The 26,625-nt window shown below is 48.5% G+C and overlaps 2 protein-coding genes across 4 annotated transcripts in view; one reads left to right on the forward strand and one right to left on the reverse strand.

Moving 5' to 3' along the window:
- The first annotated feature begins 3,555 nt into the window (after nucleotides 1-3,555).
- On the forward strand, nucleotides 3,556-16,824 carry S1PR3 (sphingosine-1-phosphate receptor 3). 2 transcript variants are annotated; one of them, XM_019713791.3, is made up of 3 exons: nucleotides 3,556-4,441; nucleotides 4,826-4,962; nucleotides 13,295-16,824. In XM_019713791.3, exon 3 carries the CDS (start codon nucleotides 13,435-13,437, stop codon nucleotides 14,569-14,571), a length of 1,137 nt encoding a protein of 378 aa, XP_019569350.1. In that variant the 5' UTR covers nucleotides 3,556-4,441; nucleotides 4,826-4,962; nucleotides 13,295-13,434; the 3' UTR covers nucleotides 14,572-16,824. The 2 variants fall into 2 exon arrangements, with proteins under 2 accessions (XP_019569350.1, XP_074186321.1); XM_074330220.2 differs by lacking the exons at nucleotides 3,556-4,441; nucleotides 4,826-4,962 and adding an exon at nucleotides 5,058-5,331.
- Nucleotides 16,825-17,574: 750 nt separating this feature from the next.
- The window catches only part of SHC3 (SHC adaptor protein 3), a 247,362-nt gene continuing 238,311 nt past the window's right edge, over nucleotides 17,575-26,625 (reverse strand). For both annotated transcript variants that reach the window (XM_019713789.3, XM_074330218.2), the window contains exon 13: nucleotides 17,575-25,131. In XM_019713789.3, coding sequence (XP_019569348.2) covers nucleotides 25,003-25,131 — 129 coding nt within the window. In that variant the 3' untranslated portion in view covers nucleotides 17,575-25,002. The remainder of the gene's footprint in view (nucleotides 25,132-26,625) is intronic.

Below are 26,625 nucleotides of genomic sequence, written 5' to 3' on the forward strand. Positions count from 1 at the left end.
CCTTTCTGCTTAAAACCCACAGGCCTTTGATATGGGAGGAGTGAGGAAATCCACAATTACTGTTATGTTCATCTCCACCCCCACCCCCACGGGAACTCTTCTGCAGCCAAGAAAAAGGAAGTTATTCAACAATGTTGCAGACACTTGTTCAAAAAGCCAAGGGCAGGGGAGGAGCGCACAGAACCGGTCCAAGCAGAGTGCAGGCAGGTTTGCACATACCTACGCATCCACTGCTGCTATGTGAGTAGTTGGATAAACATAACTGAGGCATTTGTGTTGAATTACACCAAGGATGGTGTGTATAAACAGTCTTCTGTAAACAGAGCGCTGCTCCAACAAGCTGGCCCCCACCGCAGTTTCCCAGGTGTGGCATTCGGCAAGGCAGGCAATTTTGGGGGCTGCTTCGACTCAAACCATCAGGGCTGCTGAAGACTGAGCTACCTGGTTTGTGGGATTCAGACGCAGGCATCACCCCAAGCTCTCACAGAACTGTCCTCCTACAAAGCAATGGAGAGAACCAGGAGCGCTTCACCCCAGCCGAGTGTCTTCCAGCCCATTCTTCCTCCTCTTGCTTTTGGAGCAGGCAGGCCTCTTCTGAAAACACACAGCCTGCTCAAACACACCAACACCTCTCCACCTCCCCAGGCTATCTACTCCCACTGGATCTTCTGCCTGGTGACAAACTCAGAGGTTCCCACCCCTCCTCAGGTTTGGTCACTTGCTAGAAGAACTCACAGAACCCAAGGAAACACTTTACTTATGTTACTGGTTTATTATAAATGGTACAATTCTGGAACAGTCAAGTGGAAGAGATGTGTAGGGCAAGGTAAGGGGAAGTGGGGCACAAAGCTTCCATACCTTCCCTGGGTGTGTCACCCTCCTGCTCACAGATGCGCTCACCAATCTGGAATCTCTACAAACCCCATTGCTTCGGGGTTTCTCGGGTGGTGTCATCATGTAGGCATCATCGATGAAATCATTAGCCCGTGGTGATTAACTCCATCTGCAGCCCCTCTCCCCTCCTGCAGGTGGAACTAGAAGTTCCAACCCTGTAATCACATGGTCAGTTCCTTTGTGGATCAGCCCCAATCTTGATGCTACCTGCCCCCTGACCAGTCGTCTCCTTATTATACAAAAGAAAATAAATTCAAGGATTTTAGGAGTCTGGGCCAAGAACCAGGAACAGAAGACCAAACATATATTTTGTATCATACCACAGGGTCCACGTGCTCACCTTCCATGGAGGGTTGCATACATCACCTCCTTCACAGCAGTACAGTCCTGCAGTGCATGCACACGTGTGTGCGCACACACACATGCACATACACATGTGCACATAAACACACATGTATGCACATGCATACACTTTTCCACATACACACAGTTACACACTTACATGAACACACACACTAGTTAGGTGTCTGAATATTATAAACGTCCTTACAAAATATGAAATGTGAAAAGAATAGGCACAGTGAGGATTAATTCTGACCTAGGGACTGGGAGAATCACCGTGGGATCCAGGAGGCAGAGGCTGGGAAAGAGGAGGAGGGAGAAAGGAGCTGCATTTATAGGTGCAAAGGTCTGGTCTTCCCAGCTACTCAGCTCCTGTAGTCCCCTCCTGCAATGCCACCTCTCTCCTGGGAAAGATTTCCCTGCGAGTTAGAGGTTTACAGCTGGACGTCCTCTAACCATGCTGCACCTGCTTGCCAGGCGCAGGCGCTAATGTGTTGGGAAAATGAACATATTTCCTTTTTTAAAATTACAAATAAGTATGTAATATATTTGCAATGATATTCAAGTGTGGGGCCACGTGGTTTTCAATAGTATACAAATATAAATCATACTATCTTTTTATTTTATTCACATAAGCCTAGATTTGATTTAATAAACTGAGCCCAGAGGTGGAAAAAATTTAAAATTATTTAGTACCTGACATTTTATTTTTCTCCGATTTTACTATGGAAAATTTTCAAACATATAGAGAAGCGGAACACATTGTACCAACTGCCCATGCATGTCTACCACCTAGATCCAATAATTACTAACATTTTGTCCTATTAGCTTTATGTGTATATATTGTTTTTGCTGAATCATTTAAAAATAAGTTTTGGACATCAACGCATTTCTTTCACTCTTTAATAGTTCAGCAGGAATGTACTAAAAATAAGGCCATTTTCCTAGAGAAGCATTGCACTATTATTACACCTAAAGTGTTAACAATAATTCTATAATATCATTCAATACTTCATCACATTGAAACATCCTCCAAATTGTCCTTCATGCTGGTCAGTTGACCCAAGAATCTATCAGTGTCCATGCTTCTTGTGAGGCATGTTGAGTCTTTTTAGCTGTTTCGTACTCGAACCGTTCCCATCCTTTTTCTGACACTGACTTTTCTTGAGGAGACCAGGCCAACTGACTACAGAATGCCTGTCCTCAGGACTCATCTCATTGTTTCTCCCTGGTGTCATTTACCTTGTTGCTCTATCCTTTCTCCGTCCCGTAAACTGGAAGCGCAGGCTCCTTTGCATCTTTTGATTCAAATTAAGCATTTTTAGCAAGAATAGAGCATCAGTGCTATTGTGTGCTGGGTTCTGCACCATCACATGCTACCAATTTGATCCAGTATGAGTGACACTGAGCTTGATCCTGTTAAGGTGCCAGTAACCAGGTGTCACCATTGAAAATGAAAAATGTTTTCCTTCTCCAGTTGGCACTGTGTGGCTAACCATTTCTCCACACTTCCACCTCTGGGTGCATTAAATCACCTTTTCCAACTCAATTTTTCCTTGTGGGCTGCAGGTTGGGGATTTGCTAATTCTCCCACCCCATTTACACTTATGAGTTGGCATTCTTCTGTAAAGTTTTCCCTGTTAACCAGGGGTGCAGAGGAGACTTTCATTCACAGACTCTTAGGGGGGGCTGGCTTTGTCCTGAGAAGTAGTGAAAGAATATGGCCTCTAGGGCTGTGTGGAAGCATGGAGGGCCCCCCGCCCCAGCCCCATCAGGGTCCAGTGTCTGAGCTTTAAGGCCAGGGAGCAGGGAGTGAGTGGAGGTGGGGCACTGGGTCAGTGAGAGGACTGGACTGTGAGTGGGGAGAGACGCCCAGAACTGGGAATCTTTGGGGGAAAGGAACCTTGTCGAAAGAGGAGTTTCAGGAATGCAAGTATATGTCAAATCCTGTGTCTCCCTTGGAACACCTGCAGTAAGAAGCCCCACTGCTTTTCAGGGTTTCTGCAGTATGCAGACATAGTGGCTGGTATGCTCTTGTTGCCCTGGTGATGGCAAGTGGCCCAAGCACAGGCTTCCTTCTCCTTTTCTTCACTTGCTGTTCGAGCGGATAATGGAGGAATATTTGCTTGCACTTGCAATTTGGGACAGAAATGGCTTCTCAGAGCACAAGACACTCTGAATTTGGAAGGCCAGATGCTGAGGGGGCTCACGGCGGCACAGGCAGGTTGGATTAAGCAGAAACAGGGACAGGAAGCACCTGCCCACCACTGATCTGTGCAGTGCCCGCCCCCTTCTCTCAACGCTTCCAGGGCTTGGGTTTCTCAACTGCCAACAACAGAGAAGGCCAGCAGAAGTGGGCAGCCTGTACTCTGTTGCCATTATACGACAGGTGCCCATCAGGGCTCAAACCCATTCTAAGTATTTGTTACCAGCTCTAGGGGAAGGCTGCCCCGGCTCCTCCTCTGGAGGCAAGAGGGCACATCAGGGACAGGTAACTGAGGGTGACCTTCCCCAAGATTCCCCACCTGAGGCTCCAATCTTGTCTGCTCAGCAATGTACAACCTTGCTTCGGATAACGGGCCTCCTGGTTCCTTTTTCTTGGCTCTCTCCTTTTCCTCCTGCTTTCTTCCTCCTCTCGGAGTTCTAGTGTTCACTCACTCCAGGGCCTTCCCTTTCCGTTCCAATAGATGGTTTGATAATCGCCTTCCTGGGGATTCTTCTTTCAGGAGCGCTTAGCATGGAGCATCTTATTTAATCATAAAAGGGGAGAATCTGTGAGCGGGGCAGAGGTGTCGCTGAGATCGAACGCCGCAGGTTTGCGGGTTGTGCGGTTCTCGAGCCCAGGGTGGAGTTTGAGGTCCGGATCCCGTGCGCCCCGGGGGGCCGGCCTCTGACAGGGAGCTCGGAGAGGGAGGGACGCGAGGCGGTCTGCTAGGCGCTACCCTACAAACCGGGTTCGGTCAGTTTCCAACGGAAATGATCATGATCACAACGATAATAAAGACCGCAGTAGTAATAATCTGCCCAAACTCCCGCCGTCAGCGTGCCAGCCAAGCCCAGCCCCAGACCCGGTTCGACCTGTCCCCGCTGGGTCCTGGGGTCCCAGGGTCGGCATCTGGAGCTTGCCCGACGGGCGCAAGGTCTGCAGACCGACCTGGGGTAGGAGCGGAGCGGCGCTGTGGAGGGGGACGCAGAGAGCCAAGAGGTGGGCTGCCGAGTGCCAGAGAAGCGGCGAGATGGGGTCGAAGGCTAAGGGCGAGGCTGAGGGCTGGGAGCAGGGCGAAAGGGTATGCGGCCGGCGCAGGGATGGGGAGATGGAGACCGGGCGCCGGGAGATGGGGGCGAGGCCTTAGGAACCGGGGGCGCGGCGTCGGCTGGCTGGGAGATGGGGGCGGGGAAGTTGGGAGCGCGGCGTTGGGAGGTAGAGATGGGGGCGGAGGAGGGGGCAGGGCTGTGTGAACTGGAGGCCCGGAGGCGGAGAGGCGGAGAGGCGGAGAGCGAGCCCCGCCCCCCAGGCCGCCGGAAAAGTTTGTGCCCTGGCTCAGCACGGCCAAAGGCTGAGGGAGCGGGTCCCGGGGACACCCGACAGGTACCCGGAGCTGAACGTGGAGGCAGGACGAGCACAAGCGAGCCCCCAAGACTATCCGGTATCCCAGCCCGCTTCGCATCTTCGCGGAGGAACAGGCGCCAGCATGCCGGTGACCCAAGTGCCCTTCCCAGACAGAGGTGAGTCGGCGGGGCCGGGAACGCGGGCGCCAGGGCGGATGGGGACAGCCGGGACCACTTTTCTCACGAAATTCCAGCGGAACCTTGGCACGAGCGCACCACGTCAGATCACCCCCTCCCCCAAGACAGACATTCTGGTGACCCAGCCGCACGGCAGGGGGAGGGGGTGCTTCCCTTTTAACCATAACTGGAGCATTTAAACCCAGCTGCCTCTCAATAACCTGAATGAAAGAGAGGTGAGTCTTCACGGAGAACTTCCATCCGTGGTTTAACTTGGACAATTAAAAAGTTAGATGCCCTCCCAGAATGAGGACCTGGGGACTCTGGGAATGTGTGGTTGCTGTCATTCTCCTGGGAAAATCATTTAAGGTACATTCGACCCAAAAATTCCATTTTTCTTTGTATTTCTCATACAAGGCAATCAGGGCTGTCAGAATCTGGGGCTGGGAGATAAAGTCCGGTGCTGTAAGGAGGCGCCCACGGAAAATGAGTGTGCTGCATTCATAATGGAGATAAAGCCGGGACGAGGGGCAGGACAAGTCCTTCTCTGGCTTGAGGCAGGGAGCCTGCTCGCTTTGCCACTTTTAACCACCCATCTCCAAATTGTTGGTCTCACCCCACCCCTCATCTGTCTCACTCTCTTTTTCTCTGGCATTGGACACTCCCAATGACATATTTCTTTGTGGTGTTCTTATATTTAGATGTAAGGGAGAGACTTCTTGTAAAATTTTTAAAGAGAACACACTTCGTTTTGAGGATGAAGAAAGGGTAGCAAGCATGAATTGAAGGCTCTTCTGTAAGATTATTTCAAAAATGGGAAATCCCCCCTGCACATACTAGTACCTCCCTCCGCTGGAGCTCTGAGTACTTCCAGAATTAGGAATTTCTCCTCTAGACATCAGAGGTTGCAGACATTGTATATATCGCATGTTCATAGTTTATCTTTTCAGCATTATTTTCTTGATTGATGAAATGAAAATCTTGCAGGCATTATTAAGAAAAATATAATTGCTAGAAAGTACAAGGGCAGGATTAGTTTCCGTGGGTGTGTAATTAACAAGGATGGCCGTGACAGTGGCTGGTGTTGGTATAGGAGGTGATAGTGGTGGTGGTGGGGGGAGGTGTTTGTGTTTCTCGAGTAGTGCAAGTGTCTGGATCTGTACGATTTCTCACTTAATTGATGCAGAGCTCAATGCCAGTATGATTAATTTTGTTGCCATAGAAGAGCAACACACTGGGTTTTCTCAGTCAGCGAATGTTTACATTGGGCTTGCTAGTCCAGTGGCTCTTGTCACCTGACACCAGTGATCTAAAATGTTAAGTCAGCCCTTAAGAGCCTCCCCTGAGATGCAGGTCCAAGGATTTCTCATCCAGTTTGCATCTTTGAAAATGCTGCTTTCCCCTTTATATTTGTGAATTTCCTTTTAAGTGCACAACTCTCCTAATTTTCAACCAAATGTGGATAGTAGAAACTCATGTTTCCTGTAGAAGGAGCCGTGCATATCGGCCTAATGGCTTTGTTTCTGCAAATTGAGGGACTGATTTTCCTTTCTCTGGAAATGATGTTAATTCCATGGTATCTCTTCACACTGTTCATTCCATGGTATCTCTTCCATCTCCTGAAGATGCTTCAGTACCTATAGCATATGCATATATTTTTATACCAAAAAAATGAGAATTTGAGCGTGCCATGATCTTGAAATATTTGGAGCTGCCATCTTGTAGAGTGCCATTTTTCTGCCAGAATTTGTGACTGTTACCTGTGTGCTGACACAGCTGCTGAGGCGTCCTCAGCAGCCCGCTGCGGCCCCTTTTCTTTCTCCTCAGTGTGGGAGTTATTTCATATTATTGCTTTGCCATACGTTTTCTGTTGAAGTAATTAATTGCCTTAAGAGATTTACCGTGATCTTTTGGAGATAATATGATATATTGAGTGAAATCCTACCTAATGTCAGTTAATAATACATTTCAGTTATTATTATTACAACTACTGGGCATAGAGTTGCCTTTTGTTTTGTTATCTTTCTATTTTGGGGGGATTGAAGCTGTGTCTGTAACAACCCAAGCAATAAGCCAGTCGGGTCAAATCAGTGACAAGATTGCTCGGTGGAGAATGTGGTGGTGCCCAGTGGGTGGACTGGCATCCGAGTGGCACTGTGAGCTGGAGTGGAAGTCCTTGTGAGCCAACAGGGCTCTCTGGCCTTAACAATGCCACTCCATTTCCCTGGCATCAGAGCCTTCCACATGTTTCAGTGAAGCCCCCATTCCAGGACTTTGCTAGCGTACTGGAGGCGATTCGGTTCTACAGCATGTTGGGGATGCTCTTGTCACCATCAAGGTGAGCAACATGTGAAAAGGTAGTCACCTCCAGAAGAGCTTACTACTAATGGGGTGTACCAGGCACAGACATCCAGCCCAGTGCAGTCTCTTCCAAGCTGTGCCACTAAGGACCGTGACCACCCCCAGCCTCAGTTTCCTCCTGTGTACTTTCAGAAGGCAAATGGGGGGACCACGTGGTAACTACAAGGTGCAATGTGTGGTATACATGCCATGTCACTGAGTGAGAGCACTGCTTTGGGTAAGGATGAGAGGAACCCCATAGTTAGGACTTCCTGAACAGGGCACCTCTGATTTACATATGCCTTTACCTACCTGGAGGAGTTCAGTTCCACACACACTTATTGGTCTTTTGGCAATTGGTGGGAATTTAATCCTGTACCCTTACTTAAAGCAGTCAGGGAAGAGAAGGTTTGAAAAGCTTGGTTGAGAAGCAAAGAGGGTAAGACCCCTTGCATCAGAAGCAATTGCCTTCGTATGGACAAGCCTGGGTGCCCAGGGGTGTGTGTACTCGCATGTGAAATCCTCACCTGGTTCATCTGCAGTTATCTCCCGGGGAGCTCCATTACTGACCTAGAACAAAGTGCATGCGTGCGAAGCTGTGTGTGTGTGAGCCTCTTGCTGTGAACTGTCTCTGAAAGCAGAGAAGGGTCACCTAATAAATCCGCAGAGAGGGAAAATACCCATTAGCAAAGGAATTTTGCTGGGGCCGTGAAATGGCCAACTCATTATTTCCTTTCTAAGTTTTTTTAAATGAAAGAAAAAGAATCCTGCTTTCCAAGAAAGTTTGCTTGATGTCAAATGCTTGATGTTTTAATTCAGTTTGGAGGATGAACTAAGCAATTTCCCTGGGAAAAGATGCCTTTTAAAAATACTGCATTCTACACTGGACCAGGAGAAATTTCTCACTATCCTATTGAGCTGTTCTTTTTTGCCATTGGAGAGGGAGAGAGAGACCCCAGACTTTATGGAACTATTTTCCTTTACTTTTTTCTTTTCCTTTTTATAGTTTGTTTATTTTTCAAATTGACATGTGTAGAGAAAGTGAATAACCAGTGTAGAAAGCACATCTGGAATCCATCGGCCAGCCAGGGTCCACCCCTCCCCCACTTCCTGCGGTTGTGCCTTCTTGGAATGGAGGGAAGGGAAGCACCCCAGCTTGACAGGGTCTAAGCTGGGTAACATACCTCAGAACTACCTTCTAGAAGGCATTTCATTCTATCTCCTAAAAAGGAAAAGTGTTGGTGTTTAAACGCCTTGAGGTGGACTTACAGAGCCCAGCTCAGCAGGATAACTAACGTGAGAACCCTTAGGCAATGGGCTCTGTTGAGTAGATCTAAGGGACGTAGCAGCAGTGGACCTCCTTCACAAGAGATGCGGGGAGGGGAGGGTTGTGCGGGGCCTGGGCTCTGCAGATGGACATATACCAGGCCTGCTCAAGAGTGTAGCACTGTCACAATTTGGATTTGTTGGAAGACCACTGCCAACAATCAAGAGTATCTCTATCCTGAGTGCCTGTGTATCTATTATAACATGTGCAGCTTTCTGAGGATGTACAACACTAGCCTGCACACATTTCTTAGGAATGGGCTTCAAGTATTCAGGTGGAATTTAAGCAGTGATCAAATGTATACAGTGTCACTGCCAACCCCAGACACTAATCTTTTAAAATAAAACAAAATCTGAGCATTTGTAATGTGTAAATCTCGCCCCTGGTGGTAGGGGGACGGGGGGATTTCTCCGCACAGGCACTGATTTGAGGGATGCTGACCGAGCCCTGTAAGCCTCTGCAGGGGCGCTCAGCATCAGAGTCAAACCTAGATGCCAGCACAGCATGCTCAGAAATCAGTGGTCCATGGACATGCAGGCACGTGCTCACACAAGTACAGCCACACTAGTCCTAGCACGCTACTTAGGGTGAAAACAATGGGAGACCACCCCATGTCCACAAACAAAGAACGGTGCATCTGCCCACTCAGTGGGAGCAGTAAGATGGGATCCCGGGCTTCTACACGTGTGATAGGCAGGAGCATCGCATTGGGAGACCCGGGCACAACTGTGCACTGCAGGGCTCCATTCACGTGAAGGTCAGAAACGGGCTGTACTACGGGATGAGAAGCCCAGACAGTGGTCCCTTCTGGGAGTGAGCAGGGACTAGAAAGGGCGCGAGGGGTCGTGAGGGGCCGGCCTCATGGTTTTGGGTTGGAACCCTTCTCTGTGGGGTGAGACAGCTGGCGTCCAGTGAGATGCTTTTGACTGCACACAGAAATGTTCAGACACATCCAAAACCAGCCTAGCACGTAGCCAGCACTTTACTCTCGGGATGGTTCTACTTTCTAATGTTGATAATCCAAAGAAAATAGGCTTTTAGATTCCAAAGAGAACTGAATGTCTTCTAGTTACGCAAAATGTGGAGATTTACATTTAACAACAACAAAAAAATGTTCTGAAAAAATATGCTCTTTGAACAATGAATATTTAATTAAGGGAAATTATAAATCAAGCATTAATGGGAAAAGATGTTCACCCTCAGGATTCTTGGCTTTGATGGGTCTCTGGCACATTTTATACTGTTTTTACTATTGTTACTTTATTGCTAGTTATTAGTTTTTATTGATTGCTTTTTATTTTGTTGTTTTTTCCTCTCTGCTCAATTTTATCAAAACTACGGATATGCAGGGGGGAAAAGATAAAGATGTCAGTCTGCTCTTTACTCCTGGAAAAGTGCACATCCAGCAGTTTTAAACGGGCTCATGTCCCTTCTATGTGCACTTCATGGCACAAAGGGGTCTCAGAGATCCAGAGGGAGCCATGAGATACGTAAAATGGCATGCAGTTATCATGGGGGAAACTGAGGCACAGAAGACCAGCTTCAGATGTACCTTGGTCTCAAAAACCTTTCCAGTGCAGATGCCTGAAGCCCCTTTTCCCTCGTGGGTGTGAATTCATGTACAATTCATGTTACTCACTTATTATTATCATTCAGACTACCCTGGTGCTAAGTCAGCCATTATAATGCCTCATGTTAACCACATACATACCATTATCTGTTCCTGGGACAGAAATCCCTGGTGGGGGAGCAGACGTCCGAGAGACATTTTGAAGCAAACAGGCATGGTGGTATAGTGGATAGAGGGGTGACCACCTAGACATGGCAGCGCGTGGCCTGGTGTGGGGGGGGTGCAGGAGAGCACTTGGGCCAGCTGTGTGGGAAGGAGTGCCCTCAGGACGCTGCTTCCGTATGCCGCTTGGTGAAGTGACACCCGAGTCACCTTCCCTGCCCTTGTGCTGGGCCTTTTCCATGAACAAGGACACTTGGTGCTGTCTTTGTCAGCACCCTCCACGTGGAGAACGCTGAGTACTCGCTCAGTGGTCATGCCCTGGGGTGGGAAGTGTTGGGAGGAGAACTGGGGGCCAAATTCTCCTGGGCATGGTGTCCAGCAGGGTGGGGTGTGGATTCCCCATTCACCGTTCACAGATAAAGAATGCATAGATATCTACTACTTGAAGATTTTAATAATACTACCTTACAGTTCTGTTTTGGCTATCTCTATTTATTTTAAATTGTTTGATAATTTTAAAAAATCTCAGGTTATTTCCATAATTTTGGATCAATTTTTGTATTTGAGTCAACTTTAGTTTTGTACCATTTTTATTAAAATTATCATCTAAGTTTGAAAAAAAAAAAAAGAATGCATAGAGAAGCAGTGATAAAGAGCGTGCACATTTGTGGGCACCTGTCCATGTACCAGGCACTGAGAGACGCTGTGAACGTCATGCTGTCAGTGAGGACTGGGTCCGGCACTTCAGGCAACGGGCTCAGGTCGTGTCGGCTGCTGGTCTGTCTTCTACTCTTAAAAACACAACTTGCAATTTGTTTTAAAAAGTGGTGGTCGCCTCAGAGAAAAGTCACTGCAGGCTGGCCTGATTCTAGAAAATGTCACAGAACAGGTAGAATTTGACTGAAGCTTGAGGGACTGATGAGATTTATATAAAACTGGGGGAGGGGGCTAATGGGAAAACTGCCCACCGAGGTGACCTGTCCTTGTCGCCTGTGGCAGAACCAGCAGACAAGCCTGTTGGTCCTTCCTGGCCTCCGTCCAGGTGTATGCGGGGACTGGGGGCAGCCTTGCCTTCTGCCCGAGGCAGCAAGGTACCCCTGGGCTTAGGTGGGCCGTGGTCAGGGAGGTAGGCCCAGGGCTGATCAGCGATGGGGGAGACCTCAGTAGGTGCCCCCTCAGGTCCTTCATCGTTAGCCCAGCCTCAGAACCTTCCTGCTGTTCTGTTCCCTTCTGAAGTTAGAAGAGGTTTCTGCCACACGTGGCATTCAAGCTGACCCCCATGTCCTCCGCGGCCTCCGACAGCTGTCATGCAGGGCCAGGGAAGGGTCAGGGGCAGTTCCAGGCAGAGCACAGACGTCAGCTCAGATGCCGGGGCCCACGGGGTTTCCAGAACAAGCAGCACATTGAATGTTCTGGACACTGGAAAGAAAAGAAATCTCTGAGAAGCAGCAGTGGGGCCACGTCTGCCCAGTCTCAGAGGACCCAGGTCCCCCAGATGAATGAAAGGTGGGAGGGCTTGACAACGTCCGCAGAGCCCTAGGACCCGTGCCTGAGGGGCAGGAGAGCAGTTGTCTGGAGGGGTCCTGGGTGGGGGCTCCTGGTTGGGGTCTCCTCTGCTTCTGCCTCAGACAGCTGCCCAAGCTGACCCCTCGGTCCTTCCAGGGACTTACGCCTGTCTCGGCCTCCATTCATACTTGGGATTGAGCTCAGTTGGTGGAGGAGGCCTTCAGATCTCGTCACACCACATATCATTGGAGAGTGGTCCATTTGCCTCTGATCCAAATTTAGAGTTGTGGCTTAAAGATTAAAAAGTACCCAAAAAAGCTTCGCTGGATACACACAGTGGACTGTTTTAACTTCATTTGATTTTAATTAGATATTGAAATATTTGAATAATTTACATCTAAAGTCAGTCCACTGATAGCCCTTTCTACCTTGGTAGTTGGGTCGGCTTCACTGTGGTTCTCACAGGAGGCCACAAGCGGATTGGGGAGTGTCCAGGGCACAGTGGGGGAAGGGTTAAAATTCAAGGCCATCCAGGGCCTGGCTTCTGTGCTCACTGCCTTCACTGTCTCACTAGTGCAAGTTAGTTGTTTGTTTTGGCTTAGTGGCACTGATTCAGTTTTGGGGGTTTAGTCAGTTACAGCAGATATTTAGGCCTCTGGGTTTTAAGCCAAACTCAAAGTCCACATGCTTGTCTTTGCTTTCTGTTTCTTCCTGGCACCTCATTGGAAGGTGAGTCCACTTTTATAGGTTTGTATTCCTTCCTCCTCCAGCTCCACGCTCAGCTGCTCACTAGGGAAGTGGCCACCGGGGACCGTGTGTGTCCTTACACTGTTCTGTAATTGCGTGGTCCAGTCTCAGGACTATCTGCTGGGCAGACCTATGGGCCATCTGGATCTAATTTCTGTCCTTGGACCTGGTGCCAGGGGAGGCCATCTGGGACATGTGGATGTGTCCTATGCTGTCACTCCAAAACGCACCAGGAAGCTCTCAGAAATCTGGTGGGTACCTGCCGGAGTCCATCCTATTATTTCAACCTGAGATAGTCCTTAGTTGCTCTTGGTAACTAAGAGTCATGGTTCCCCAACTCCCGTGTGGTAGATGAGGATTAACGGTTAACATTCCTAAGTAACTTGAGATTTCCAGATGGAAGTTTTATTTGGGTCTGTGCATCATCTTTATAGGAGTCAATGACCTTGGTGGTCCTGCACTGAACTTCCCTCCTGGCAACTGCAGACACCAGATCGCTTCCCAGGTCCTCCTCAGTCACTTAGGAACTTGGCCTGTGTTGAGAGGCCCTCTCTGAGCCGGTAAAAACCAGCCATCCAAGTGCTTCAGCATTTTTGGTGCCTTTCTCCAGCTTTGCTGCCACCCTTGCTCTTTGGTGGTATGACCTTATCACTGGGCACCCCTCCTTTATCTTTTCGCAGGAACCAATTCTCAACACCCCAGCCGGGGTCTGGCTGGGATCATTACTAAAGCTTGAGCCGGTCTTTGTTTTCCCTGGAAATGGACGTTCCCAGGGAGCCCTCTGGTGGATTTGGAGCTGACTGCCTGTGAATTCCAAGTGATGGCCAGGGTCCACTCATCATATCCCAGACCCTTCGCTGAGAATGAGACTCTGCACAAACATTACAACTACGTGGGCAAACTCGAAGGCCGGCTGAGAGAATCCCCTGAGGGCAGCACTCTCACCACTGTGCTGTTCTTGGTCATCTGCAGCTTCATCGTCCTGGAGAACCTGATGGTTCTCATTGCCATATGGAAAAACAATAAATTTCACAACCGCATGTACTTTTTCATCGGCAATCTGGCTCTCTGCGACCTGCTGGCTGGCATTGCCTACAAGGTCAACATTCTGATGTCGGGCAAGAAGACACTGAGCCTGTCTCCGACGGTCTGGTTCCTGCGGGAGGGCAGCATGTTCGTGGCCCTCGGGGCGTCCACCTGTAGCTTACTGGCCATCGCTATCGAGCGGCACTTGACCATGATCAAAATGAGGCCATACGACGCTAACAAGAAGCACCGCGTCTTCCTTCTGATCGGGATGTGCTGGCTCATTGCCTTCTCCCTGGGCGCCTTGCCCATCCTGGGCTGGAACTGCCTGCACAACCTGCCCGACTGCTCCACCATCCTGCCCCTCTATTCCAAGAAGTACATTGCGTTCTGCATTAGCATCTTCACGGCCATCCTTGTGACCATCGTGATCCTGTATGCGCGCATCTACTGCCTGGTGAAGTCCAGCAGCCGCAGGGTGGCCAGCCCCCACAACTCGGAGCGGTCCATGGCCCTGCTGCGGACCGTGGTGATTGTGGTAAGCGTGTTCATTGCCTGCTGGTCCCCGCTATTCATCCTTTTCCTTGTCGACGTGGCCTGCAGAGTGAAGGAGTGTGCCATCCTGTTCAGAGCCCAGTGGTTCATCGTGCTGGCTGTGCTCAACTCCGCCATGAACCCCGTTATCTACACCCTGGCCAGCAAGGAGATGCGACGCGCCTTCTTTCGGCTGGTCTGCAGCTGCCTGGTCAGGGCCAAGGGCACCCGCTCCTTGCCCACCCAGCCCGCTTTGGATCCAAGCAGAAGCAAATCCAGTGGCAGTAACAATAGCAGCCCCTCACCGAAGGGCAAGGAAGACATTCCCCAGGTGGTCACCTCGCCCTGCATCACCGCCAGAAACAAAACCTTGCAAAACGGCGTCCTCTGCAAGTGAGGGCCCAGCTTCCAGGAGCAGGGCATCCTTACATCTCCCTGGAGGGAGCGGCACCAAGCCCAGCGGCCACATGCTCTTTTGTTGTATGTCTCACCGTGAGGCTTTGCCAGAGCTGAGACGCAGGAAATCTATTTTGCCAGGAGCCTGCCTCGTGTGGCCGTCTCGTAAGCCAGGGACCCAAGGACTCACCAACCCATTTCAGTGTAGACAGCATGCCTTGTTGTCTCAGGCTCCAGAGCCTTCCACATGCACCAAGCTGCTGATATCATTGCTGCCTTCCTCTGAATCCCACTGGCCACTCTCCAGTATTCCTGGAGAGGGAAAGTCATGGGCTACACAATGTACAGTGTTTCCCAGGACACTGATGATGTTTGGGTAACTACACTACACTGACTGCTGACAATGGATGCTGTGTATCCCATTTCTATGCTGCACTGCACTTGTGTTTCAGGTGTCTTCCATGGGCACGTGCATGAGCTGCAGTACACAGCACAGTTATGTAACAAGTAATACACGTGTCTTCCGACTGAATCCCCAGCTGTAGGATGTGGCTGGGGACTAAGTGGGCATGCTGGTCCCACTCTCCTGAGACTGACGTGAAGTCTTGAGTTAAGGAGGTTCTGAATGCCAAAATTCTCAAAGAAGACTTGTCTAAGGCTTGACCCAGATGTGTGGGTCAAACCCCAAATAGTCCTGAGACATGCCTGGGAGCAGGTCAATGTCTAAATGTTCATGGCGAGAATGACCAAGTTCTGTGCATGCAGGTCCCCCAAGGGGTCGCCACTTCTCCCTTGTCATGTGTCCCTGCACAATTTTAAGCACATCCAAAAGCCAAATTATATGAGTGTTCAGGGGTTTCCCCAAATCACAGAAAAGTCAGCCAAGGTCTTCCAGGATGCTGTACCCTAGACCAACTAAGAAATGAACCCACCTGAGAGAAGCAGGGACAGACACCCGGCCCGTTTTACCTTTCCAAGTTGCCAGAAGCAGTTTAATGGAAAAATTTCCATTGAATTAGGAGAGGTTTACAAGACAGCCCATTGATCCTATGTTAAATTTGATTCTATGTCAGAAAGGCACCAAGTCAGTAACAGCTATGTTGCAACAGCCGAGGAGCTGGGGCCATCAGCAGTCTCACAGCTTCTGAAAAGACGAACCTGACAGTCACATTAGAGCAGTTTAATTGTCAGGAGAGGAAACATGATCTGGCAGTTTGTGCATTCTTCAAAGAAATGTAATAATACTATAATCTTATATTTCAACATAGGTCGGCCTTGTATCTTTCTGTTTACCTTATAAAGGAATTACTCCAAAGGCGTTTTTGTGTATGCTCTTCCCCAAGGATTCTACATAAATGCAAACTGATAAAAAAGAACACACACATCTGTAGAGGCCCCCGAAGCACACAGTGGACATGTTGACTTATTTGTAAAAACAAAACAAACAACCTTCGAAAGGATTCTTACTTGGGGAAACCTCACATGTGAACCCCCTGAAGGTTTTAGGTTCACTGGGAATGTCACCTGAGTAAAGACTGAGGGAGTAGTCTTAACACGTTAACTTTTTCGAAGAGAGATTGACTCCTGTTTATCTGATGCAAGTTCCTCTTATTGAGGGACGTTTCCGTGGAAGCCGGGGGATCTCCGTGTACTGACCAAAGACTTTCCTCGTTTTTGTTACTGATGAGCTAAATCCTAATTGTAAGGAGACGTTCATCAGTGGCATTTTTTGTTGCCTTCTTTACATCACTGAAAAGGAAATTATTTTTTTATCAAATAATATGAGAAAACCCAAGGCATTTCTAGAAAAGTTAAGCATTAAGGTAGTGGGTTAAGGAAAAGAATGCATCAGAGAGCCAGAATATTGGGTATTGCACCTCACTTCAGTCATGACATGACTTTAAAACTTGATATCACAGTTCTGAGTTGCTCGGGGGCCCGAGATCTCTGGCGCTAGTATTAATAACACTTTGTACCATAACCCCAACTTTCCTTTGAGATAATCCAAAACTTTCAAGCGATATGAATGAAAAATACTCCAAAAAAGTAATTGCATTCATTTGATATGTTCAAAAACTAATCAACTTTAATACCATGTGTATGTACATTCCTAACTAGCTAGCTGGAGATCGTTTAGAAGCTGAGGACTTCAAAGCCACAGAGAAGCTGCACGTTAGATGTCATTCAGGTGGTAACCTTAACTATGCCCCATGTATATTTGTTAAAAAATAAACTCGAAAGTCTTTGTATAAACCATTGTTGGAAGTTGGGGTCATTGTTGAAACACATGGGGTCTGTGTTCACCGGGGCCACTGGCAGCCTGGCGTCTCACTTGGTACCAGTGTTTTCTCCAGGAATCAAACCACTCTAAGAACCCTGATAACCTTTCCACCCTACACTTCCCCACTCGCATATATGGTGTTGAGTGAAGCCAGGTGGATCAGGGCTATTTCACCAAGTTTGATAGGTCACACTGTTTTGAGGGAGGTTAGTAGATAGGGAGAAGATTGTGAGAGTCATGGCAGTCCAGGTAGGGCCAGCAAAGATGGGATGTTTGGTTCTGCTCCATTTGCAGCGGGAGAGAAGCAGTCAGAACTGGCCCGTCCCCCAGCTCTCTCCTTTACAAACTATAGTTTAGGCGCGCGTGTGTGTGTGTGTGTGTGTGTGTGTGTGTCCCTGCCCTGTGTTCTAGAGAGAAAGAGGCCTAACTAGTCTGGTGGTGACAATCATGAAGAAATCTCTCCAACACAACCGAGGATCAACCCTTCTGCCACCTGTGATTCTGCCCAAGGCCCGCTGGGTACAAATTCACATAAGTCTCCTCAGGAATGCTTCTGCCCAGCTGCTGTTTTCATTCCACACCCTTGGCCAGCAGGCAGGGCTTTGCTGTGATTGTGCTTCAAGACGTCTCCTGGGGAATAACTGACTGTCTGCTTTCTCTGGAAAGGTTTCAACCGCGCCTCCTCTGTTTTGAGGCAATACAAGATCCACAGTCCAACAGAAAGACTTTTGATAATATTCTTTATTGCCCACAGACTTAACATTGACAGTCATTTAAACAATGGATGATTTAGAAAACGGCTGTTATTTCAACCCTTGACCCATGGTTATTCTGCATTGGTAAAGAGCTTTTCACAGAAATGTAGCAAGGTGTATTTTATAGAAAACTTCTAATTAAATTACCAAGTCCATGCTTTTAAATTGTATCTATGAGTGCAAAACCTCAACACCCAAATGTTTTAGTATCTAAGTCAAATATCAAAGGGTTTGCTACATAATCATAAATGCACATACCACTGCTCTGAAAATGAAGGCACATTTTCCGATAACCAATGATAAGAAGGCAGCACTGCCTACATGGGTGACAACCTCCTTCCTGGGCCAGAGTGATGACACTTGTGGACACCAAGCAGCTCCTTCCCTTGGTTACCCTAGAAACGCAGGTGCCAGGTGCATCATCAAGGGCTCTCAGCTGGAAACCACATCATTTCCTGAAGGAGTAAAGTGGATTCACTGAAGGTGAGGAGGGAATTTAAACCAATTCTCTTCACCCGTACTATTGTCAAATCTCCCAAATGTTGGCCAAATAACTTAGGTGTTAACCATTGTTCATAGAGCAGAGATTAGAAAACTTGAAATCAGTTTTGTATTCCACTCCTCGGGGATGTCCAAAGGCCCATTCTGTTACAATATCAAAGTAGAAGGTGGTAAATTGGCAATAAACCCAGACACATACCTTGACAGTAATTCTTTTTTTGTTTCACAAAAGTTAATGAAAAACCAAACACAAAATTTTCAAATGATTATTTATCAACGTGTATAATTGGTCATCCAAATGCTTTTTTAAAAAGTAATAAATATCTTATTATTACACAGTAAATTTATATGGAGTTCTCTCCTAATTCTTGGATTTAAAGATCAAATGTTTAACTCTTGTTCAAATCTGAATACAAAGAACATGACATACTTAATTTGACAATATTTATTCCGGAACAAGCTATATTCAAAGGTCAAATGAACAGAGAACATTCCATTTGCAATTGACACATAGTTGTTCCAAGGTAATTCCGTGTTTAAGGAAGGATTTGCCCATTAATTTCTATTTTAATTGTCGCTTGATTTGGTGGTGAAATGTCCCAGGTGAATGTGAATGAATTATCTCAAACCTCAGGACCCCAGAGTGCGCTCCCACGTGCAAATGTTTCTACTACAGCATTTCAAGGTGACACAACAAAATGGAAACTTGAATTCTGAGGTTTCATTTTCCGCTTGAGAATGGCTCTTCCAGCCCCCGGGAGGGAGCCCTGTGTGTTTGGGGCTTAAGGGGTTCATTTGTTCGGGGCACCTGTGACAACAAGGAAGGAGGAGAGAAGTGATGAGAACAGCCTCACGTCCACCTCCAGTGTCCCTGGTAACACCAGCCACTGTGTCTGCACGTACGTGTCCTGCCTCCTCCTGGGCCTTCATGCCCTGTCTGCCTGCTCTAACACTCCCGTGCCATCTGCCCTCCAGTTTGCAAAGGCTTCAGACTGCTCGAACATAGGACCTCCGGTCTCCACAAGTCCTACTGAACTTGGCCACAACACTGTCACGCTTGTCATGCCAACACCCCGTGTGTTTTTACTTCCTACTGGATTACACCCGCAGGCAGGCAGAACCCGCATTCACTTCCCTATCCCAAGAACCCAGTGCAGTGCCTGCCAAGTGTGAACTAATCTACAGATGAGGCCAAGAGGCTGATTAGAAACACTGAGTGGTGCCACATATGCAGCTGCACCAGAAAGGACAATGCTCACCCTCCCACACCCCTTAGCACATTTTGATGGGAACAGCCTGCCACGCTGGACCCTTTCCGTCCTTCCTCACTGGCCTTCCACAGACACTACACACTGCTGGAGGAATACGGGGCCTAAGTCTGGACTGATGAGCTTCTCCCCTCTTTTTACCTCCTCCACCCTTCCATCCTCTCCTTTCCGTGTCTTCCCCCACTGGCCTCTTTTCCCTCGTGTCCCTCTGTCATTTCCCACAGTGGATCCCTGTGGCCCTCCAGTTATCTGTGGATGCCAGGACACACCAGTTCCCAAACTCTTAACATTTATTGAGCCTTCTAGCTGTCCTTGTTAGTTAAAATACCAAAACCAGGGAGGGGTCCAGAGGTACCAATTGCACAGCCAACCTTCATGTGCACACATGCAGAGAGACGCACATCTGTTGTCATCAATGCAGGTGCATGTATGTGTGCGTATATACATATGAGACTGACATTCACAAGTCTTGGTATAAAGTTGCAATTTTTCTGGCTGCTATAAAATGTGCCAGTTTAAAAACTGTGCATTATGTTGCTTGCAAACTTATAAATATGTATAAACCCCATTATAAATAAATTGTGGCTGGCAGATGGCATTTTATCTTCCAGCAATGACTGTGTAGAGTTATAAATGCTTATTAATCCTCCACTTTTAAACTCATGGCATGGACCTGGGATCTATGACATGAAGTGGCATGAGAATATAGAGGAGGGCACCCATCGATAAGAGACGTGTAATAGCTCACAACTGATGGTGCTTCTCAAAGTCTAGACTGCCCACCAGCATTCCTTGCAATTTATTAGAAAGGCAAATTCCTGGGCCCCATCCAAACTTACCAGTCAGGAACTGTGATGAGGGTCCCGAGTGGCTCTGATGCCTGCCTTCCACCCCAAGCCTGCTTAGTGTGAAGGCCTGTCTCTCTGCCTGAGGATTCCCCAGCTTGAAGGGTATGTACAAGGGTACGCAGTGCCGGCCAGGACAGCCTTCAATGCTGGGCTGGCTGGGTAAATGCCTAGCTCTTTCCTGCCCTGGCGGGTCAGCTCTGAGGCGTGGTCAGCCCTGCCTCCTGCAGTCCCCAGTGAGATAACTACCTGAATCCTGGTGAGTTGCCTGGTCGTGTTCTGCCCGTCAGCGTCCTTCCCTTCCCCACATACATGTAGATCCTTCCTCAGGGTCTGCTTCTGAAAGACCCCAAACTGTACAGAGGAATAGAAACACATCCTCATCCTCCATGTGAATGACTCACGCCTTTGTGCATTTTGGAAAAAAGATGGATAAATGTAAACCCAAGGAAGGAAGAACTTGCCATTTCAATTGGGGTGAGCTTTACGCTCAAGCCCATAGGGACCCTAATAAGTCCTGCGCTCTGTCCCAGATTCAGCCACTGACGACCTTCCGCAAGGCATCTGGCTCTAGTTTCCTCACAGAAAAACAGGTCCCTCCAGCTGCACTATCTCATGATGCTCCTTTGCTCATTGTCCTCTGGGAAGCAGTGACAGTCCCAGGTTTGCAACACATTCCCGTAAGTAGTTTTTCTACTTCTCTTTCTCAGGACCAATTTTTAAAGTTTCACTACAGAACCAGAGGACAATTCTGAAACCCAAGGCCAAGATTTGTCTGCATCCTGCAATTATCTATTTGTAGTCTTTCCACAATTCTCCTTCCCACTTCCAATCGGGCAGTTCACCATTCACAAGAAGGCGTACATGGCATCCACACACACTCGGCCAACAAGAGGAAAATGACGCACACTTTTGTGTGAAGCATCCAAGGAAACAGCTGTCCTTCGTGTTTGCACATATTCACCACCCCACAGTCCTCACGACAGGGACGGCACAGCCCTGTGGTACAGGCGGCGAGCCACGTGAGGCCACGAGGCTGTGTGTGTGCCAGAGCCGAGGTTGGACGGAGGTGTCCACTGCTGCCTGCACTGCCCGGATAGTCTGTCATCCAAGGAAATGTGCGACTGGCCTCCATGTGGTGACTGATTCAAGGAAATAAGGACAGGGACATGAGTTTTGAAGCATGATTTATCTAAAGGAGCCATCCAGGCATCTGGCCCCACCTGAAGGGAAAGCTCCACTTCAGGAGTGAGGGTGTCTTTAGAAGCCCAGGATAGGCATGGAGTCAAGAAACACGAGCCGACAGTGTCCCTGAGCCTGGGGGCTCTTGTGGGGGCCACACAAAGTGCTACTCCCCCTCTCCCAAGCATGCCCTTCCTTCTACAGGCCTTTTCCTCCACACATGGTGTATCACTTTCTGTCCTCATTGGACATTATCAGTGGCGTCCTTTTCCACTAGGAGACCCTGAGGACACCCTATGTGCTCCAATTGGGTGTTTATCTGTCTACCCCAGTACCTGACACAACCTGAAACAGAATAGTTGCTCAAATGAAACACAGGTCAAGGCTGAGTGGGGACCCATGCTTTAGCCTCTCAACTTACAAAAGGCCAGAAGTGGTAGCTTAAGCACAGGATATAGACTGGGAGTTGTCTCATGCCTTGTTTATCAGACTGTCCACTGAGCTGTTCAGGGTCTCCTTGGTCATCAAGCATCAAGTTGACTTAAATGAGGGATGAGCGGCCTCATAGGAGGCCCCGTAGGCTCTCAGCAGGACCAGAATGTCATCTGAAGCACAGCTAATTCATAAAGGACAGTGCAGTGGGAGAGGAGGTGGGAGGGGGCTCCAAGGCCACTCCACAAGCTGGGCCATGTTAGGACTGCAGGACCCATCTGGCTCACCGCAGACATGGAGGCCTGGGTCGAGTGGCTGGGGGCCCGTGAGGGGCAGCAGCTGTGGAACATTCCGTGGACCCAGGGTCTCTGCATGCAGCAGCACACATTCCCTGGGAGTCGGAGGCCCTGAAATGCACAGCTTGGGCTGCTCTGCCTGCATCTGCGTTTCAGGAGCCTGGCCCTGCCCAGGCAGAGACAGTCTGAGAAACTGCAGGAGGGTCCCAATCTGGGCAGGGAGGAGGCCCTGTCACATATGCCAGCAAATCGTGAGCTCCAAGCTCAGCAGAGCTCGGGAAACAAGGAATAAGTGGAACAGCTTTGCTGCCTGCCAACTATGTGGCCTCTGAGCCTCAGTTTCCCCATCAGTGGGTGAGGCTCACAGTAGTGCCTATGAATTGATCTTGAAAGAAGAGATGAGATGACTTGTGTTTGCTCTAACACAATTCACAGATGGAACAAAGATAAGAAAGTGGCTGCCGGCTGCCGTATCTCGGATATGCTCCAGCGGCTACAAAGTGCCAATGTTTCCCATTGGCTCTGTTCCACTGCAAGCAATCTTATAATCTGAGCTTAAAAATGCATATTTTGAATTAATATTGAAACAAAATTTGATTCCCCCCAATGCTTTTAATGTCCTAAATTGATTCTCATGCAGAAAACATGATATATATTGTTTATCACCATAGAGGGAAACGCTGACTGCAGAGCAGAGAGCTACTCCAATGCAGATCACATATCCTACTGCCACAGGAGGAAAACTAGAGCAGGTCAAATGTTCAGGTGCTCGCGGTTCGTGACTCTCATTTCCTACCTGCCCTTTCCCCTTCAGCATTAGTATTTTGGCCTTACAAATGGGGCATGCAACACTGTGGAAAGAAAACCCATTTTATCTGTTTTTATATGTGTGCACACCCACATATAGAGAAGGTTCATGCTTCCTCACAGAGGTCAGACGTTTATGCGCTGCAAATCTCCAGGAGATGGAGCGTGGGGCAGTTCTTGCAGCCACCCCAAAGTCTACCTTGTCACAGGGCAGGAGGCGGAGCCAACTGCTACCCTGAATCCACAATCTGCCCCCACTGCTTCTAGATAACATGGAGCAGGGCATCCGCACTGCACCTGAAGCCAGTACCATTCCAAGAAGCAGCAGGATGGTCTATATCAGTTCCAAACCATGGCAGAACATTCTAGAAGATTGAAGCCACTGTCAACTTGAATTCAGTGGATGCTCAAAGAGCAAAAACTCCAAAGAAGGCTACATACGAAGCCGTGGACCTGCCCCAGCCCATTCTTGCCCATCAGCGCTATCCCACCCTCCCATCCTGGCCAGCCCCCCACAAAAGTAGAAATGGGGTCTCACACTTAGCATTAGAACTTTGTAGAATTAGTACTCATCAGAATTTTAAAAATATATTCTTAACTCCTCATTCCTGAGGCATCAAAGCTATTACTACCCAGCTCGAAGTGTGTGCAGAGCATCTTTCTGTTGTACTGGTCAAAGGGGTGTGTATGCTGTGGGATGTCGCTGGGACAGAAACCAACATTGCAGCACTGGTGGGAAAGTACCAAACACACGAATGAATCCTTCTATCTTTTAGAGGACAACATCTGTTAAATCACAAGATAATCTCAACCCAGATATATTTTAAAAGTCACAAACATTGTCAACTTCCCAACACTAAATGACCCAGCAGGAAATCACAGTGTTTTATCTCAAAGGAAGGAGCCAAGACTCAGCACTGCGTGATACACATACCCTTTTCATGGAGCAACTGGGAAACCTGCTGTAGAAACAACCACCATTCGTTCTTGAAGCAGAACCTGAAATTGATTCTCAAAACTCCCCAGCTTTAGACAAACATCGACCCAGAGGGACAGCTGATGCCAATGTCTCCAGGACAAAACTCCGAGTGCACAAGTTCACACTGTCTTCAGCACAGCTTTACACATGCTTCTTTCTCTACTGAATATAGGGGCGGGTGGCAGTTTTACCTGCAGCTACCACAGCAGCCTGGAATCAACCAGGCAGCCAGAAAGACATACAAACCAAGACTTTGCCGCAACTACCCCTCCACACTTATCATTTTGTCATTATATGGATGAAAACAAGGAAAGCATTTGCCAGTCAAGATCTTCATTAGTGAGGCTTATTTTGTGCCATTTTTGGCAGTAAAACGAATCCCCAAGTGCCCCTGGACAACTGGGGTCAACGGGACAGCATTCCTATGCTCAGCGCGACCTGAAACAGCTGGACTGACATTTGTACCTTAGTGCAACTGCAGGAGCCGTCTGGTGCTGCATGCACTGTGCATACAGGTGTGGTGCAGACAGCCTAGGAGGCATCTTGGAAGAGGAGGGACAGTCATCAGAACCAGCATACCCCAGTGCTTTACTGGACCACTTTGGGTAGCATCTTGCCTGATTCTGTTACAATCCCATGTCTATTACTGATATTCCTCCTTGCCTCTACTCCCCATGTTGTGCTTATTAGGTAAACTGCAGGTAACACCTTCCTAGTGGACCTTCCCAGTGGAATGGGTCAGTTGAATTACATTTTCGCCCAGACAACTACAGTCAAACTTTTTTTTCCATTAAAAACATACAGCACAGAACATTAGTCTTACATCTGTCTTAGTCTTAAAAAATAGAAATATAGGGGAATCATTTGTATAGGATGTATAGGTATGTACACCTTTACTATGCACATGAGAAATAGGAACAAGTTTATGAAACCTGCACTTTACAGAAGCCTTCCTCCTGAGGTTTTGGAACAAGGCCCTGAGCCTGCGGGCAGCTCCCCAAGTTCCTGTAGCCCAGTACCCATCTACTGGGAAGAACCGAGTCCTCTTGACGATTGGTATAGTGTCAAGACAGGGTGGCTGGCTGGTCACGGGTTCCTCTCCACTGGCTGCTGGAGGCAGAGCTCACTCCCAGCGGAGACAATGGGCAGGCTGTTCTCCAGATGGTGGTTGATGAGATGGCTGATGCTGTCAAAGATCCTGTCCTTCGTCCGAATCTGTGAGGGACACAGAGGAAAGGTTAGCATGATCTACAGGCAAAAAAAAGGAACACGTCCTGCTTAGTGTTAGCCAGACCATCTGAACTGGAGAGGCACTTCCTGGGGACCTGGGAGCTTCCTATGCTTTCGGAGATGGTGTCTGTGAAGTCCCTGGTCATTGTTGCTGGACAGTCAATTCAGTCTGCTCATCTGTCCACCCCTCCAGGACTGAACCACATCCTCCTCCACCTTCAGCAACCAGGGGCCATGATGGGTTCCCCTGCTCTCTCCTGTTTCCCTCCTGCCCTCATAGGATCCATCCCAGAAACTTCTGTCTAGCTGTCCTGCACTACCTACTGGGGTCTGCAGGCTCCCATGCCCCTCCCACCTGCGGGCCCTCCCACTGGCAGTCTCTGGAGGCACCCTCCCTCCCTACACCACCCCCAATGAGCCAGCACACTCCTCATGCAGACCATATTTGAAGAAGGCAGTATGAGGCCTGGCCAGGGCCAATCTCCCAGCATGCTCTGGACACAGCTCCCTGGGGCCTGCTCTTTGAGAGGAAGTGGGAAGTGGGGCAGGGAGCAGGCACCTTGCTACAGCTGTTCACCCTCCAAGCCCCTGGATGGCCTTCATGATGGGTCTAGGATGCCTAGGTGCCCAGACCTCTCTCTCCAGCCTCCTTGTTGGACGACATCCCTCCTTTGGGGCAACCAGTTCTCTCCCATCCCTCCCTCAGGGACTACAAGGGCATGTCTATTCTCCTACTCACTTACTTGTCCTAATATTCTTCTTTCCCAAAATTCTTAATCTCACCCCCCTTCCCTAATGTGACCATTTTTGTCTCTCCCCCTCCATCAGCCCCAGATCTCATTTCCATCCCAAATCTATGCTCCAGGTGTGCATATCAGAAATCCCTACCCAGGCTATCTGCTCTGGCCTCTACCAATTAGTGGCCAAAGGCAACAGCACAAGCTTTGAAATTAGGATGGATCCGATTCTGAGATGGGTCCCCCTCCCCACCTCTGTAAGCACCAGAGAGGAAGAGTCTTCCCAGGCCACAGGGTCCCCTGACTCTTGGGCATTAAGCCTCAGTAAGGATGTAATCTGATGGACACATTCAGAAAGGAAAATTTTTATAAGACTTTCTGACATCTTTCCGTTGAGGTTGTTTAATCCTCTTGGAGCTCCTTTGAATTCCCAACCTAGAAAGACCACCTGGATGATTCAGGCAGGTTCCCTCCTTAGAAACTGGGGCACCCAGGAGCTCATCTAGAGACTAGTATTGTCAGCCTGTTGCCTTGACATTAACTCCTTATTCCTACTTCTTAACGATTAACACTCATTTAAATCTAGGACAGTAGGGGTAAGTGAAGGAGGTTTTATGACAGGGAAGCGTCTGGGTCAGTGGTCTCAACCTGAGCTCATGTTAGAATCATCTGAAGAGCTTTAGTAACCCCACACCCAGACCAACTCCATCAGGAGCTCAAGGTGGGGCCCAGGTACCAGTGT

Source organism: Rhinolophus sinicus, chromosome 16, assembly GCF_057876585.1.
Source record: "Rhinolophus sinicus isolate RSI-liver-muscle chromosome 16, RSI-T2T, whole genome shotgun sequence".
NCBI classification, from domain to species: Eukaryota; Metazoa; Chordata; class Mammalia; order Chiroptera; family Rhinolophidae; genus Rhinolophus; species Rhinolophus sinicus.